We start from the raw sequence: 15,167 nt of genomic DNA, 5'->3' as shown, positions 1-15,167 counted from the left end.
AAGATGCTGACTGCTGAGTTTCTGGACCCCAAGCCCTCCCCAGCATGGGATACACACTGAAACCTCCTCTTTATTTCTACTTGCACAGCCTGGCAGCCTCCAAAGAAGCTGAAGCAGCAGCTCGCTCTGCCCCCAAACCCATGTCTCCTTCGGATTTCTTGGATAAGTTGATGGGGCGAACTTCGGGATACGATGCCAGGATTAGACCAAATTTTAAAGGTATGCAAAAAAGCCCAGCTTTGTTTCATTTTGGGATTGAAAACTGCATGCAATCCTCATTAATATCTTCCTAACGCTACATGAAATATGAATACTTATGTTCTTATGAAGTACGTATTATAACAATACTTGGCACATGGATCCCTGTAGATGTCTGGAAAGACATCATCAAATGTCTGCTCAGAGTGGAAACAGCCTTGTAAGAACTCCACATACAAGAAACATAGGGACCCCTTATCTCTCCAATACAGGGATCGAGGATCCTGCCAATCCAAGCAGTGACTGGAAGGGAGCTGAACATACTTGGAGGTCAGGATAAAACCTCCAACTTCCCTTTCCCCTGAAGTCACTGCCCACGGCACCTGCTAGTGGAAGGCATTTTTCCTCCCTTACAGCCACTGCAGCCAAGAGGAGTCTCTCCCATCAGCTCCACAGAAATTCCACAAGATGCCAGGGGCAGCCTGAACCCATCCCTGTCCCCCACGGTTAAGGGGCTCTTAAGCCCAACACTGCTCCATTGTTTCACCCCCAGTTTTCCAGTCTACCCCATATTCCATGGCAGCCAAACAGCACTGAATCAGGCTCTGGCAGAGGCAACAAAACCTCTTTTCCTCCTTAAAACACCTCTTCTACAACAGTGGGGTGTGGGGTTTTGCAATGGGGTTTTTGGATGGCTTTTTCAACCTGGCCTAATGTGGAAGAAATCTCTGCACATGGCAGAGAGGTTGGAACTAGAGGGTCTTTAACTCAAACCATTCTATGATTTTTTGTTTTCCTTTCTTTTTAACTGAGCTCCCTTTCCCAGAGCTCTTTGGCCCTGAATCATGGCCAGAGATAAAGCAGGACCTGCCCCTCTCAGCCACTGCCCAGCCATCTCCAAAGCTCACTTTTTTCACTTATTTTGTTTCCTGCAACCAGTTCCACCTCCCCTGAAGCCACTGGCACGGCTGACATAGGACTCCCAGAACCCATTAATCACTGGTGACAGCACCTGGCACCCACTTTAAACAATAAACTCTGTACTGGGCTTTTAAACCCAAAGAAAGGTGGGAACCCTGTGTCCCAGTAACCAATCAGGCAACACAAGACACTGCTGTTCTTGTCCAAATCTCAAAGAGTTAAAACACCACCATGTAAACCCGCCTACCACTAAATTATGCAGACACACAAATTAAACTTTAATATTTAATGAAATGTATACATTCACTCCCTGCTGAAGGCAGCTGTATTGCATTTTTATTTGAGATAATTTAATTTCAGTTTCATTTCAATGAACTACACCTTCCCCTCAGGGCAGTTTTGCTGGCTTAGCCTCCCACACATAAATCAGGCTCCAATTTATATGGGATGCATAGGAGGTGTTTTACAGAGCTTGGGGTTGTAGCTCTCAAAGCACATCATTTAAATTAACTGCAGTAACTCATAAGGACATTTTAATTGCTTAGATCTAAATGAAAATAATACCAAAGTTCCATATCAGATTGATTTTTGGGGAGAGGAAGATTAACAAAGAGAAGATTGCAGCTTTTCCATAAACGCAGTAACGTCTGGGCTTAGCTGTGGATTCACATTCTGAGAACAAAGCAGCAGTATTTGGATTTTGATTTAAGTTGGAGGATGAAGTCAGGAACTCAGGCAGGGACAGAGAGGAACCTGGCAGGCACTGAGCAGGGGACCTCTCACCCAGGCTGTGTCCTTACCCCTGCTTCTGGAAAACTACATCCCTTCACAGCTGCATCCCAGCACAGAGGAGGAATATTTCAGTGGCAGGGAGGGAATTTTCTAGAGCCTCTCACAAGCTAAAAAATACCAAACACCTCCAAATCCTGCAGGGAGCTCACGACTCTCCTTAGACACACTGGGAAGAGCTCAGTGCCTCAACAACAGCTGGGCTGCTCCAAGGAGCCTTCACATGCACAGGGCCAAACCCACCCCACACTCAGCTTCATGTCAGCATGGATCAGGAACAGGGGGACCAAAATGTCCCATACCTGTCAGAGTGATGAGCACATGCAGTCATCCAGGAGAGCAGCTCAGTGTTTTCCTTATACTGTGCCCTTTGGGAAGGGAATCACATGTACAAGGATCTTTTATGTGGTTCATGAACAGATCCAGAACAGAAAACCAATGCCCCTGAGCTCAACAGAAGGGATGAAGCAAGTACTAAAGCCTGATAACTGTGTGCTTTCAGCTTCTGGATAAACTGCTGGATAAGAGAGGCTGGTGAAAGCAGGGGAAAAAAAAGATATAATTTTATGTCTGATAGCTCAATCCATGCCAGTGTTTAACAGTCTGGAGAAAGCTGCACAGATTGAACAGTGTGAGATGCTGCTGAGCTGGCAGTGGTTGTCTGGGGGCTGGTTAGACAGCAGCCTGCTTGGATTGCCTGGGACTCACACCAAGAAGACCCCAGCAGAGAGCATCGCTGCAGGGGATGGGCACAAACTTTCAGAGGAGGCCAAAGTAGGAGAAGAGGAAAGGGAAATGAAGAGGAGAAAACCAAGCTCCAAATGTTCCTCAGTAATCAGGAAAATCCATTAATTTCCACACAGGAGGAAGTTTGCACTGATTAGAGGCACAAGGCTCTCGTTAAAGCCATTCCTCCCCCCCAGTATTTCATCCTGCAGCAACTGCCAGGCTGCAGATGTGACCTTAGCAGGAGCATCACTCCCCCAGCAGGCTGAGCCACCAGGCAGTGTTTGAAATGCAGACACCATCCCTGACTCTATAAAGAATAGGGGAATAATCTGAAAATCCACGCTCTCTACTTTCACAGATCTTATCTTCCCAGAAGCATCTGTCACAGGGATGATATGAGATTAACTCCTCCGGTGTAAAAGGGGACCTTGGTCCCTGGGGGAGTGTCTCTGCTCCCTGCCTGGGCTGCCTTTCCCCACCACATCCTGGGCAGTGCCCACAGCAGGTCCTTTGGCAGCCCCCAGAGCAGAGGCCCCTTTTGCTTCAACTCTCTACAAAAGTCCTCTCAATATATGTGGGCAAGTCACTGGTTTGCCAGGCACCAGATATGCCCTGGTTCCAAGATATTCCCTGGCTTTCACTGAACTGCAGGTCTTGGCATCTCCCTGTGTGTAAATGCAGCATTTCCACCTCAGATTTTCCAGGCAATGTTGTGAAACACTTCCAGTCTCACCTTTGGGCATTGGTACCACATGAACAGACTGACCCCCATGCCCTCAAACCGCAGCCTTTTCATCCCTTAACACTCACTTTTCTTTTGATGACCTCTTAACTTCTCCAATATGAGCAGGGTAAGCAAAGCTTTGGTCTGAAAGCAAATCAAGCCCGGGAGAGGCATGGTCCAGAGTCCAGGATTACCTTCTGCAAATACAGGACATGCAGAGAACTCCTGCTGGCAGAGCCCTGAAGTCAGGATCATCACCCAGGGTTTGGGGTTTACAAGCAATTCTGCTTGTAAACACCAACAGCAACACAAGAAACACAGGCACTGAAACAGCTAAAAAGGAGCTCTCAGGACGCTGGAAAGGTCTTTGGGATTTGCAGCCTGGGATTTACTCTGCAGAGCAGCCAGTCCCTCCCTGCTGTTTGAGGATGCAGAGGGTCAAACAGGAGGTGTCAGCTCCCCAACACCACCATCATCCTGTGGGGTATTTGCTGCTTTAGCCACCCTGTTCCCTACAGCACACTCTGCTGCACTGGCTTTGTAGAGAGCACATCATCCTAGTTCAGGAACTTCATATGAGTATTTCACATGTGTAGCTCTAATTAAAATTCAATTTTCTCTCAGCTCCTTTCTGGGGTAGTTTGCTATCACGTTCAAGGTGAGATTTGACATCCATATAGCCAGGTCAAGATATCTAGAAACTGTCCTGGCTGGCTCTGATCTATTCCTTTTCATCTGAACAGTTCCCAGCAGAGATCTCTAAACCCTCTGCCAAAGAGGGGAGCAGAGGCAGAGCAAGAGCACTGTCTGGTGTCAAACTGGCATCGGAACCAAGACTAGACCAGGCAGAGCCACACAGACCTTACTCCCCTACTCACCCCTCAGTCACTCCATTCCCACAGCAGGTTTTAACTCCACAGAGTGAAAATCCTTTGTTTCATGAGCACACAGTGAACTGCTCTTCCAATCTGTATTTGTCATGCAGGCCCACCAGTGAACGTCAGCTGCAACATTTTCATCAACAGCTTTGGTTCGATTGCAGAAACAACTATGGTAAGTAAAAATCACAGCACAGCTGCTCAGCTACTGGCTCAGCCTCACTGCACTCCCAGAAAATGCAGCATCACCCTCCTCCTCAGAGTGACCAGGGAAAAACACTCAGTGCTCCCAAGCTTACTTAAAGTTTGAGTAAATTAATGGTCAACACACAAGACTCATTACATGTAGCTGAAGATCACACAGTCTCTGTCTCCATCTTAGAAAAACACTGCACAGGCAAAGGGCAAGGGTCAGAAAGGAAAACAAATAATCTTTTTCTGAAGATTTGCCTAAGGCTCCAAGCTCAGCGACAGTTACAGATACTTTGTGTTTAAGTGGGCATAAATCCAAATTTAATCTGGATTCAAAGAGAAGGGAAATCATCTGAACTCAAATTCAGCTTACACCAAGGTTTCAGATTTGCAAAGATTAAGAGAATTATTAACGATTAAGATGATTGTTTTCTTGGAGACATATTTCTGGTATACAATGATTTTTACTAGAAAATCAAACCCAATATTTCTGAGTTAAGGCTCACTTCATACAAAATTAGTGAGCACGGCTAAAGGCTGTATCTAATTGGCAAGGCACTAGGAGCAGAGGATCACTAGAACAGGAGATAATTGCTCCATCTGAAAACTATTAAAGATTGGTTGTGACATAACCAGTGAACAGCAAAGGAAAACTCTGGAGGTACTGTGCCTTACCGCTGTGCTAATTAAAGATAATCCAGAAATATGGTGTTTAATTACCCTCTGGTAATTCTTTTTCGAGAAAAATGCTGAATGAAGAATGCAAGGCTCCAGCTTCAGGCATTTTGTGCATTCAGGCAGGAAGTTTTAGGCTTTACATATAGATCACACGCCTTGACTTGAACAAATTACTTGGCATGCACACCATTGTCAGAGGAGAGCCACAGCCACACAGTCTGGGGCTATAAGCCTCTTCTGACACTACATCATTCTGCTGGAAATGTTTGGGTTGGGACAGTTCAGTTCTGGTAGTGGAGGGGGGAAAAAAAGCTGTTATTCTGTTCAAGCACAAGGAAACAGATTTCCTATCTGGACTGCAGAATTTGTCAGAGCTCACAGGTGAGATGTGTAGCATGGATTCATTTGTATATAAAGCAAAAGAGGAAGAAATGCCACCAAAATACACATCTGTTCCTAATTTATTGTTTATTGGTACCTCCTTTGGCATCACAGGCAATAAATACTGCTCCTACACACCAATCCAGAGTGCAAGGGAGAGGGACAGGCCCACAAAGGACCTGTGCAATGCACAGACCACATTCCATTGACATGTTCTTTCAGTGCATCTGTCCCACACTCTGAGACGCACTGGAGCAGCCAAAGATGCCACATGATCCCTGTAAGCAGGATGCTCAGTAAAATTAGCACAGACTAGCACGAGAGAGATGCAGTTCACCTCCAAGCCACGCTGCAGGGCCTTGCTCTCCTCTCCAGCTGCCACCCATTTCATAGGCAATCTTCCATAGAAAAAAAAATATTCCCATGGGAACCAAAGAACACCCTGTGGGCACATTGCTTTGTCTAGAAATCTCCAAGGCAGCTCTGACAAGCCAGTCCAGATGTCAGGCTGACGCAGCATTGCACACAGCCTGAGCTAATGCTCTTGTGTGGGAGCAGCATTCTGCTTGTAAACACCAACAGCAACACGAGAAACACAGGTACTGAGACAGCTGAAAAGGAGGTCTCAGCAGGCTGGAGAGGTCCTGGGGATTTGTAACATGGGATTTATTCTGCAGAGCAGCCAGAGCCTCCCCACTGTTTGAGGATGCAGCAGGACAAACAGGCAGTGTCAGCTCCCCAGCGGTTTCTGGGAAGAACAGACAGTCCTGGGCTTTTGAGAGGGACCTGACTGTTTTGAATTCAAACAAGGGGAACAAGTGGTCAAACATCAGAGGAAGGAGTGGCAGCTTGCAAAAGGGAGAGGAGCAAATCAGTGTTTTACCACAAAGAAAGGCAGAGTCTATCACTGACCCCTGGGACTGACAGCGGCAAAACTCCCCCAGCTGCTTCACTGGCCAAAAAGAGAATAAAAATTATGTTTTAAACCTCCATCATTAGGCACCCTAAGCCTAGTCAGGTTCAGGTCTGAGTACTACATCACCTTATATTTCATTACTATTACACTACTACGTACAGGAGAAGTCACAGTGTTTAGTGGGTGTCCCACATGCAGTTAGAGAAGGCTTTAAAATATCTCCATAGTGGGTTGATAGTTCCTACAGAAAATACCACTGCTCCCTTCTAAGTTTACACTGCCTGAATATCCCAAATCAGTGTAAACCATGAGCTCACCATGCAGAGGATTAGAGAAATTAGAGGTGAGTGCTCACTTAAAGCTTGAGGCATCATGGGAGGTAAAGGAAGAGGAGAAAATACAGAAAAATAGAAAAAAACCCCCAGGCATTTGATGCAGACAGCTGGGCCTACAAACCTCAGAAGGAAGGGAAATGAGTTGTAGCCAAGAGAAGGCACAAACTCCCCAGAGTTGGCAGAAAGCTGACATCTGCCCCACAAAGTTTCAAAATGAACAAGGCAAGAAATGGGGATCTGAAAATTGCTGCAAGGTTAGGGGGAATCAAAAAAAAAAAAAAATCATCCACCAAATTGAATTCCTAAGGCAGAGCTGATTTAGAGCAAGGGAAGTAACTCCTTTAAGCATCCTGCAGAGCTGGAGACCCAACATAAAAGCCTCTAGTGGTGCACATAATTGATTGGACATTTATGTAGGATTGCAGCTCAGAGCTTCTATCCAGCCTCACTTGCCTGGAGCTCTAAGGACAAGGGAAGCTGAGACTGGGAACACATCGCTGTGAACCCAGCCAGTGCTCCAAAGGGAAGGACAGGACCCACCCCAACAGCCACACGAGTGCAGACAGGCTCCTCCTGTCCCAAAGCATCCAACACCAAGGCTTTCCCAAGGACAAGTGCAAGATGCAGCCACTCTCTCCAATTATTACTACAAAAACCAAACAACCACCAAACACAAGCTCTTAAATCCATTTTTGCTGTTCAAAAGCATAAACAGCTCCCCAGCCATAAGAAACTATGAAACCTATAGCAAATATACAAATTCCTCATTCCAAATAAATGAAAGTGAAGCACTTTGGGAACAGGTCTTGGGTTTTAAGTGAATAAACTGCACCAGCTTTGGCTTTTCTTTGGGGCATGAGGCAACTGATAGGATTATCTGGGCATTTCATTAACAAATTCCCTGCTATAACAGCAAATGGAAAATTAAGTGATGCCCTTGCTCTCTCTTCCAACAGAATCTGCAGTTTTATGGCCTTTCACTGGCTTAGGCAGCTGGGAGCATTTTGTATACAGTGAAGGCACATGGAGAAGGAGGAATTTATTTTTGTATCATCACCTAGCAATGCTAGCTGAGCTGGACTCAAAATGAGTTTTCCAGACTGATTTTAAAAAGGACCCACACACAGCAAAAAAGAGACTGAAAAAGAAAGAAAAATCACAGAAGAGCCAGCACAGGCTCCCTTAGACACTGTGTAAAAATGCAAATTTCTTTTTGCTGCTTTCATGCCATAGTGATCTCATCTGAAAAGAGCAAAGCAAACGTGACCTTCCAGCCAGCTGCAGCACAGCCACAATTGGGCTCCCAGCATCTCTTGAGGACAGGAGAAGCTGGAGGCAGCAACTGTCCAAATGTTAAGTACTTGTTCAGACACATCTGTACATGAGATTTCCAACAAGGAAACAAAGCACCCTGCAAAGCAGACCAAGCAATTCACTCCACACCCACCAGCCCCAGTGCAGCAGAGATTCTGATGAAGAACTTGGGTCACACATTTAGCACTGGTCCCACTCACCCCAAGATCAGCAAAAGATGTAACTTTCAATGCACAAATCCCATAGCAAAAGTAAGGTTTTGAGCAAAATTTCCTGCAGTCAGTCATTCTTAAACCCAACCATCAGTCCCACAGAGATGATAAGCACGTAACAAGCCACATAACACAAAATGAAAAGGTTTTCACAACAACTCGCAGTCTGCTGCCACCTCAATGTTAGGCCTGCAGTGTTCCAGCTGTCTGTGGTTAGAATTTGTGTTCACACTAATGAAGAAGGGAGGGGGAAAAGAAAAAACAGCAAAAAGCCATGAGATTGGACTGTATAACTCAGATACAAGGACACAAAATCTCCTCAAGCTGAGAAACAAGACCTCACTACTAAATACTTACATTTGCAATTCTGGATGCTGGCTGCATCTCACACCCCAGCAACTCCACTGGCTCAAAAAGATATATATTCCCCACTTTTTGTAGGAAGACACAGAAAATCTTTCCACGTTGGGCTCCAGAATAAAAAAACTCCACACTAATCAAGCAGCAGGGTACTGCTCCCACCCCTCATCAGGTTCATCCCTTCTCTGATACAGACTCCTCCTCCCCAGGTGTGGTTTCACACCGGCTTCAAATTGGCTGCTTAGCTACAGCTCTGATAAGGTAAAGAGGTGCTTTATTAACCCTTCCAGGGGCTGCTCCTGGTGTGCTTGGTGTTTTTGCAGTCTGTTGCAGTGCTCCTTGGCAAGGCAGGTTGCATTCAGAATGTTTGCTCATACCCATTCTAGAGAATTAACTCAGTGCTAATAAAGCCCCTCATGCTCTGCTGCCCAGGTGGAGTCACAGAGTCCCCTTCTGAAGGAGCTCAGTCTCTACCCTGTTTTTTCAGTTAGCAAAATGTAAATTTATCGAAGAGGAAATCTGTTCAGTGCAGAGGCTGCTCTGACAGAACTCCTGAGTCACGGGGAAAACCTCTTGAGTGCCCTGAGAGGCTCCATCTCTTCCGCCCAGCACTGCCTCCAGCCTCCTCTGCTTTCAGCAGAAGATGTCAAGGCTGTGGGATCTTGGGAAGGCAAGGTCTCAAACGATCTTCTGTTTCCTTGTCTCCTTGCGAGGTCACTAAGCAGAATTTCATTTCAGCATTATCAAATTGAACTACTTTGATCACTCCAGTTACTCTCTTCCTGCTTTGTGTCATTTCCCTCTTGGGAGTAAAATGCCTTTGTGCCAAATTGCAAAGCTCCTGAATGCCTTCACTGCACAGAGCTGCTGCTCCCCTCTCCCAAGCCAGCCAGAGGAGCAGGCTGCACAAGATAATCAATGCCTGGATGTGATAGGCACACAAATGAGGAACCTGAGTGATAAGAAGGATACAGAGAAAGAGAATTTTTTTTTTTTTTGCCAAGTTTGCAGCCCCAGTCAAACCTCTTTTTTCTTAAAGTTCAGACCAGAAATTGGCCCATTCTGTCCATCATTCAGGAATAACTGTGGACTTCTTGGTGATGCTGATTAAGATCTCCTGTAACAGCAACCGTGAGAAATGCTGCATATCTCCAGGTAGCCGAGGGATGAGTGCTGCTTGGCTCATCACCTCTCAGCCTGACTGCAATGCTGAGGACACAGCTTTCAGCACAGAGGCTCTTTAGCTGGTGCAGAACACTGTAACCCTTCTCTTAGCCTGTGTCACAGCACAGACATACCCTGACTGCTCTCCATGCCTTCTGCTGGCTCCTCAGGCAGTGTCATGTCTGGTTTGCAGTCACAGTGCCTGGTTTTACATTTATGTTCAGATAAGAAACCTAAAAGGCTGCTCAGAACCTTCAATACTGCAGTGCAATGACATAAGGGCAAAGGAATCTGGGGAAAAACAATATTCTCAGTGAGCAGGCCAGGATTGTGGAGTAAACTCACTGAGTAGGAAGACCTTCATAAACACACACACAGAGGTAAAATATTAATGCCCTGAAATGGCAAAGCCAGAGAATTGCATTCAGTGCATAGATCATATTTCTTCATCCTTGCCTTTTCTATATCACAACATAAATGCTTCGTTTTCTGTATCCCAAAACAGAAATATCCACACCAAACCCTTCTGTCCAAAGGAGGAACACAGAGTAACACAACCCAGAGTTACTCCCCACACTGCTGCATGTGGCCAGGGTGGAGGTGGTACAGCTTCTCACACCACACATTCACAAGGTGCCTCTGGACTGTTCTCAGTGGGTGGGACATGAGGACAGGACACTGTGGCTCTAGAGGTCGTTAGGAGGGGCCTTCTCACAGCCAATCACTGTGAGAAGTTAATTTTCATTTGGCCCACAAACGTTTAACTAAGATGCCTCCTTATGGTGACAAAGACTATGGCTGTCATTCTGCCTGTGGTCTCCCATGCTTGCTGTGGGGGCAACATAGACCATTCAGTACCTCCTGTCTCACCCTTTCCTGTCCTTTGGGCAAGTTTTGGAGCCGAAGCAGTGAATTTACTCCATCAACAAAGCCTATCTGCAGTAACACAGGCTGTTGTAGGGAATTTGGCTCCATTCCCTCCCCCCTTCTACTACTCCATCAGCCTGAGCACAGTTCTGGGCAGCTACCACTGAAGTTTCTTCCAAACATGAGTTTAATTTGTGTTGTACATGACAGAAGTCCCAAACTGGAGCTGACCTGTTAGCATCTAGCTTATTTGTAGCTGAATAAGCAAAACAACCTTTTGCTTTCTACCTACTAGGTCAGTGACATTGATTTCCCCTGGCTGCAAGGGCTGCAGATCTTGACACACAGAAAAGGGAGAATTGAAAATATACACGTTGTTCTGGGAGCTGCTGCCTGCTGTGGAAAGTGGGAATTCATGGTTCCCTTCCTTTTCCAGGCTTGTGTGATGGGCTGGTCCTGCGCTGAGACCCTGGCCCCCAGCTGTCCCCAGCTATTCACATTTCTTGCAGACACATTATCCAGGGTTGACAGAGATGAACAATTAAGTCAGAGGGATGCACTAGGACTTGTGAAGGTGACATTTGGAATATCAGCAGAAGGAAAGAGTGTTGCAACTCTTTTTCATGTTCAGAGGTCTGCTCCTTTTAGCGTCAAGCCCGTGGTTCATTTGCTGATGTCACAATCATTAATGTCATTAGCAGCTTCTGTGCTCTGAGGATGCAGATGGCACCAAGTGGCCTGAAATAGACTCTAGACCACATGCTTGGCTAGGAAGTGCCTCATCCAAAACACAGAGCACCCAACACAATTGTCTCCCAACCCTCCAGAGCCACTGGACACCACGAGAGTCATGTCCTCCTGGACAAGAGGCGGTAGGTTCACAGTCAAGTGAGCACTTGAGGCAGCAGGTCTCTCCTACACAGGCACCCTTTAACTCCAGAGCTTTGTGCTCTCCAGGTGGAAAGGACAGAGCTGGTGTCAGAGTGAGGGAGAGCCTCTCACCAAGTGCCTGCAGCAGGTATTGGATACTGGCAGGTACGTCAGGCACTGTCCATTGACTGTCTCCTAATAAAAGTCTTCCAAGTACATTTGTGTTAGAAAGGCAACAAAGAAACCCTTAATCATGGGAGCATCTATTCATTTGGGCCTGGGCGGTGGAATTGGTTTATTATATGCTACTCTTCAGACACAGTCTGCCTCTGTACTTAGAAAATGTCGATTAATTTATGGTTGTGGAGCTTTCATCCCTCTCCTGATAGCTGGCACATCCTCTCCCCATTTCAATTTGTTGGCTCACTTTCTTATGTGAAAGTCAGAAGAAAAGGAGCATGCAGATCACCCTGGGAAGCTGTTAGTCAGACAGGGAGAAGAGGAACTGCCTCTAATTTTCCAGGAGAGTGTCTGCACTCAACCTCAGCAGCCAGCCTTGACCTGGAGAACTTAGGGGAGCTGTAAGACTTGTGGTTATGAAGCAAGTATAATTTTGCATAGTGCTGAGGGACTACCTTTAAATAAGGAAGATGGTCATCCTATAAAATCTGATGCATTTATGGCATTTTGACATTAGAGCAGGGAACCCAGAATGCTCAGGATTAGGAGAGCAGACTTCATGCAGTATCCCTCTCCTGCTCATAAACTCTAACCAAAGGCATCTGCTCCCATTGGCTCATCTGAGTTATCCTCACATTAGCAGACACACAGGGAACTTCTCTTTCATGGACAACGCGTCTCACTGTGCCTTTTCCTTTCCCAGTGCTGGGGAAACCCCAGATAGTCACAATATGGGACAGTTCAGCACTGAAAGGAAGCTGGTTTCAGTTTCTTTCCCCGCTTAATCCTCTGGAACATCCTCCTGCTGTCTGCGGCCTCCACAACTGCTCATCGCCTCTGCAGCCCCAGGGTCCAGACAGAGAGGTCCTGACACTTCCCACACAGCTGACAATTGCTGTAACAGAGGGACGCAGGGACAGGCAGCTGCTCATGCTATGACATAGCTGTGAGCTACAAAGCTAAAAATTAATAGCAGTTCCTTGAGGAATAATACCAAAAACGCTTGGCATAGCTTGGGAACATAGGCCTAGACATGGTGTGTCTCATTTTAGGATGATTTTAGTATGTGCTCCCCAGCTGTCAGCACTTTGAGGCTGCTCTGAGCTCTGTGTGTCTGTGCAGGACTACAGGGTGAACATCTTCCTGCGGCAGCAGTGGAATGACCCCCGGCTGGCCTACAACGAGTACCCTGACGACTCCCTGGACCTGGACCCCTCCATGCTGGACTCCATCTGGAAACCTGACTTGTTCTTTGCTAACGAGAAAGGGGCCCATTTCCATGAGATTACCACAGACAACAAGCTGCTGAGGATCTCCCGGAATGGCAATGTCCTCTACAGCATCAGGTGAGGTGACTCCACCAAGGTGGGGAAGGGCACAACTAAACTCCCCCTGTTCAAGCCTAGACTTCCAGCATGCTGTTGGAGAAAAGAAATGTGGGGGTTTTTAAAGTGGGAGATCAAACAATTAGCAGTGTTGAAGCAATGTGGTGGGAAGAGACCTCTGCTAAAGCATATTGAGACAGAGTGTTGGTCTGGGAGGGAATTTAACTCATCTTTACCTTTCTCAGTTCAAGGACTTCTGCTCCTTGCTAGTAGATTCCTTAACATCCCTGATGTAAAATTACTTCAGATCTCTTATGTTAGTACAAGCCTAAAACCAGCTGTGCTATGTGAAAACCAGTAGAAGCCCATGAACACCCTGTTTTCAAAGCTGCAGCATTTCCTGACCAAAAAAAAAGTAAAAAACAGGGAAAATGCTAAGTAGAGCTCCATGGCTTTGTCCCAGCCTAATTTTTCCCAGCCATCCCTTTACTGCTAGATCCAAGAATCCACCAGTGAAGTTGAACTAATTGCATTGAGTTTCCCACAGGAAATCAATCTGAGCCCCCTCCTTCACTTCCAACCCCATTCACGCTTTATTTTAAACCAATGAAATCAAGATCAAACTTCATGAGCTTAGACTGGGAAAGTTTAACTCTATATTGAAGACTTTTTCACCTCATGTGTAATGTAAATTTGCCTATGGAACGCACACCCCATCTCACACCGCAGCTTCCAGTGGCAGCCATGGGAAGGAAAAGCAGTCTGGAGCTGTAAAATGGGAAATAAACAGCTTAATGCTGAAAAGTAGACATCCATTAAACACCAAGGTGGTTCCAGCCCAAAGATGAGCTCCCTGATGGCCAAAACAGTAAGAGAATTGCCACTGTGTTGGCTGAATGGGGAAACCTCACAGTTCTTAGTTTTTAAAACCAGGCAGGGAGTAAAACCAACAGCAGCAGCTTGGTAGCGAGCATGGCACAGAGTTCTCTTCCAGGAGGGTCTGCAGGGGCACGGGGGCAATACTGGGTTATCCCAGCCCTGGGGTTGCTCTGCCAGGCAGAGCAATGACTCAGCAGGGAACATGGAAAAATCACCATTTTCAAGGCAAAAACTCAAAAACATTTCAGTTTAAAAAAACAGCTTTCCTGTCTCACTCATCTCTAAATGAAAATATGGGTTTCTTTAGAAGTACATTTTCCTGTGAAAATGAAAAAGATAGAGGACATTCCCAAAGCACAGTGTAAATGCAAAGAGTTCCCAGTTCCCAGTCTTTCCCTTTAAATAAAACTCTATAAGGTGCTCTGCCATTTCATAACTGGTTCTTTACTACTACTATTTGCAATAATCAAACTCTAGGCAAGTCATTTACAAGAAGGTGGACTTTGTCACATCTTCTGTCCCAACATGCCTCTAAACTCAAGCTGAGAATTTCTAACAACATAAGATTTTAAATTAAAGTATCTTTCCCTCCTGATAAGCTTCTTGTAGGTCTGATGATAGAAAAATTCAATTTCTGTCCCCTGGGTAATTCTGCTATTTCTACATCAAGGTAAAAAGCTGAAAACCCTAAACACTTCAGGGAACAGCATTTTCAACACTATCAAACTAAATAACTCAAGTCTAACTATCTGGAGCAAATCATTTAGTATCAGCTTGTTGAACCAACCAAACACCTTGAGCATAGATCATGGTGCAGGGCAGCACAGCAATATAACACAGAAAATGCAGCCTGCACCTAGTGGAAAATGGGGACAGAAGTAGATGTCTCAAGGGCTCTGCAGGAATTCAGGAAGATACAGGATTCATACTGGCTTAGCACAAGGCATTTTCTCTGCAGAAAATTCCACTGAAGTCTTTCTTTCCCCCCACACAAACATATGATTTTGATCAAACTTCTTTTTGGTGGTTTCTTTATGACACAGAAATGTTCTGTTCAGAGATTTACAAGCAGTCCCAATATCTAGCATTGCATTTGGGGGGTCCAGAGAGTGGGCTTGGGCTTTCTGCTAATCCAGCCTGTTGTGAACCTGAGGCAAGAAAGGAAAAGCGAAGCAGCAGAACTGTTTGGTGAGGGAACTCTTTGTTCCACGCAGTCTAAAACAGCATTGCAATGAAATTCCATCTGCAGCAGGAA

The 15,167-nt window shown here is 45.8% G+C and overlaps 1 protein-coding gene across 2 annotated transcripts in view; it reads left to right on the top strand.

The window, feature by feature from the left end:
- Positions 1-30: 30 nt before the first annotated feature.
- GLRA1 (glycine receptor alpha 1) overlaps positions 31-15,167 on the top strand; it is a 21,838-nt gene continuing 6,701 nt past the window's right edge. For both annotated transcript variants that reach the window (XM_008628935.2, XM_017728123.1), the window contains exons 1-3: positions 31-219; positions 4,347-4,414; positions 12,831-13,054. In XM_008628935.2, the coding sequence (XP_008627157.2) occupies positions 45-219; positions 4,347-4,414; positions 12,831-13,054 (467 nt within the window). In that variant the 5' untranslated portion in view covers positions 31-44. The remainder of the gene's footprint in view (positions 220-4,346; positions 4,415-12,830; positions 13,055-15,167) is intronic.

Source organism: Corvus brachyrhynchos, unplaced genomic scaffold, assembly GCF_000691975.1.
Source record: "Corvus brachyrhynchos isolate BGI_N302 unplaced genomic scaffold, ASM69197v1 scaffold21, whole genome shotgun sequence".
Taxonomy (NCBI): Eukaryota; Metazoa; Chordata; class Aves; order Passeriformes; family Corvidae; genus Corvus; species Corvus brachyrhynchos.
Note: the sequence above shows the minus strand (reverse complement) of the source record. Positions and strands in the feature narration are given on the sequence as shown.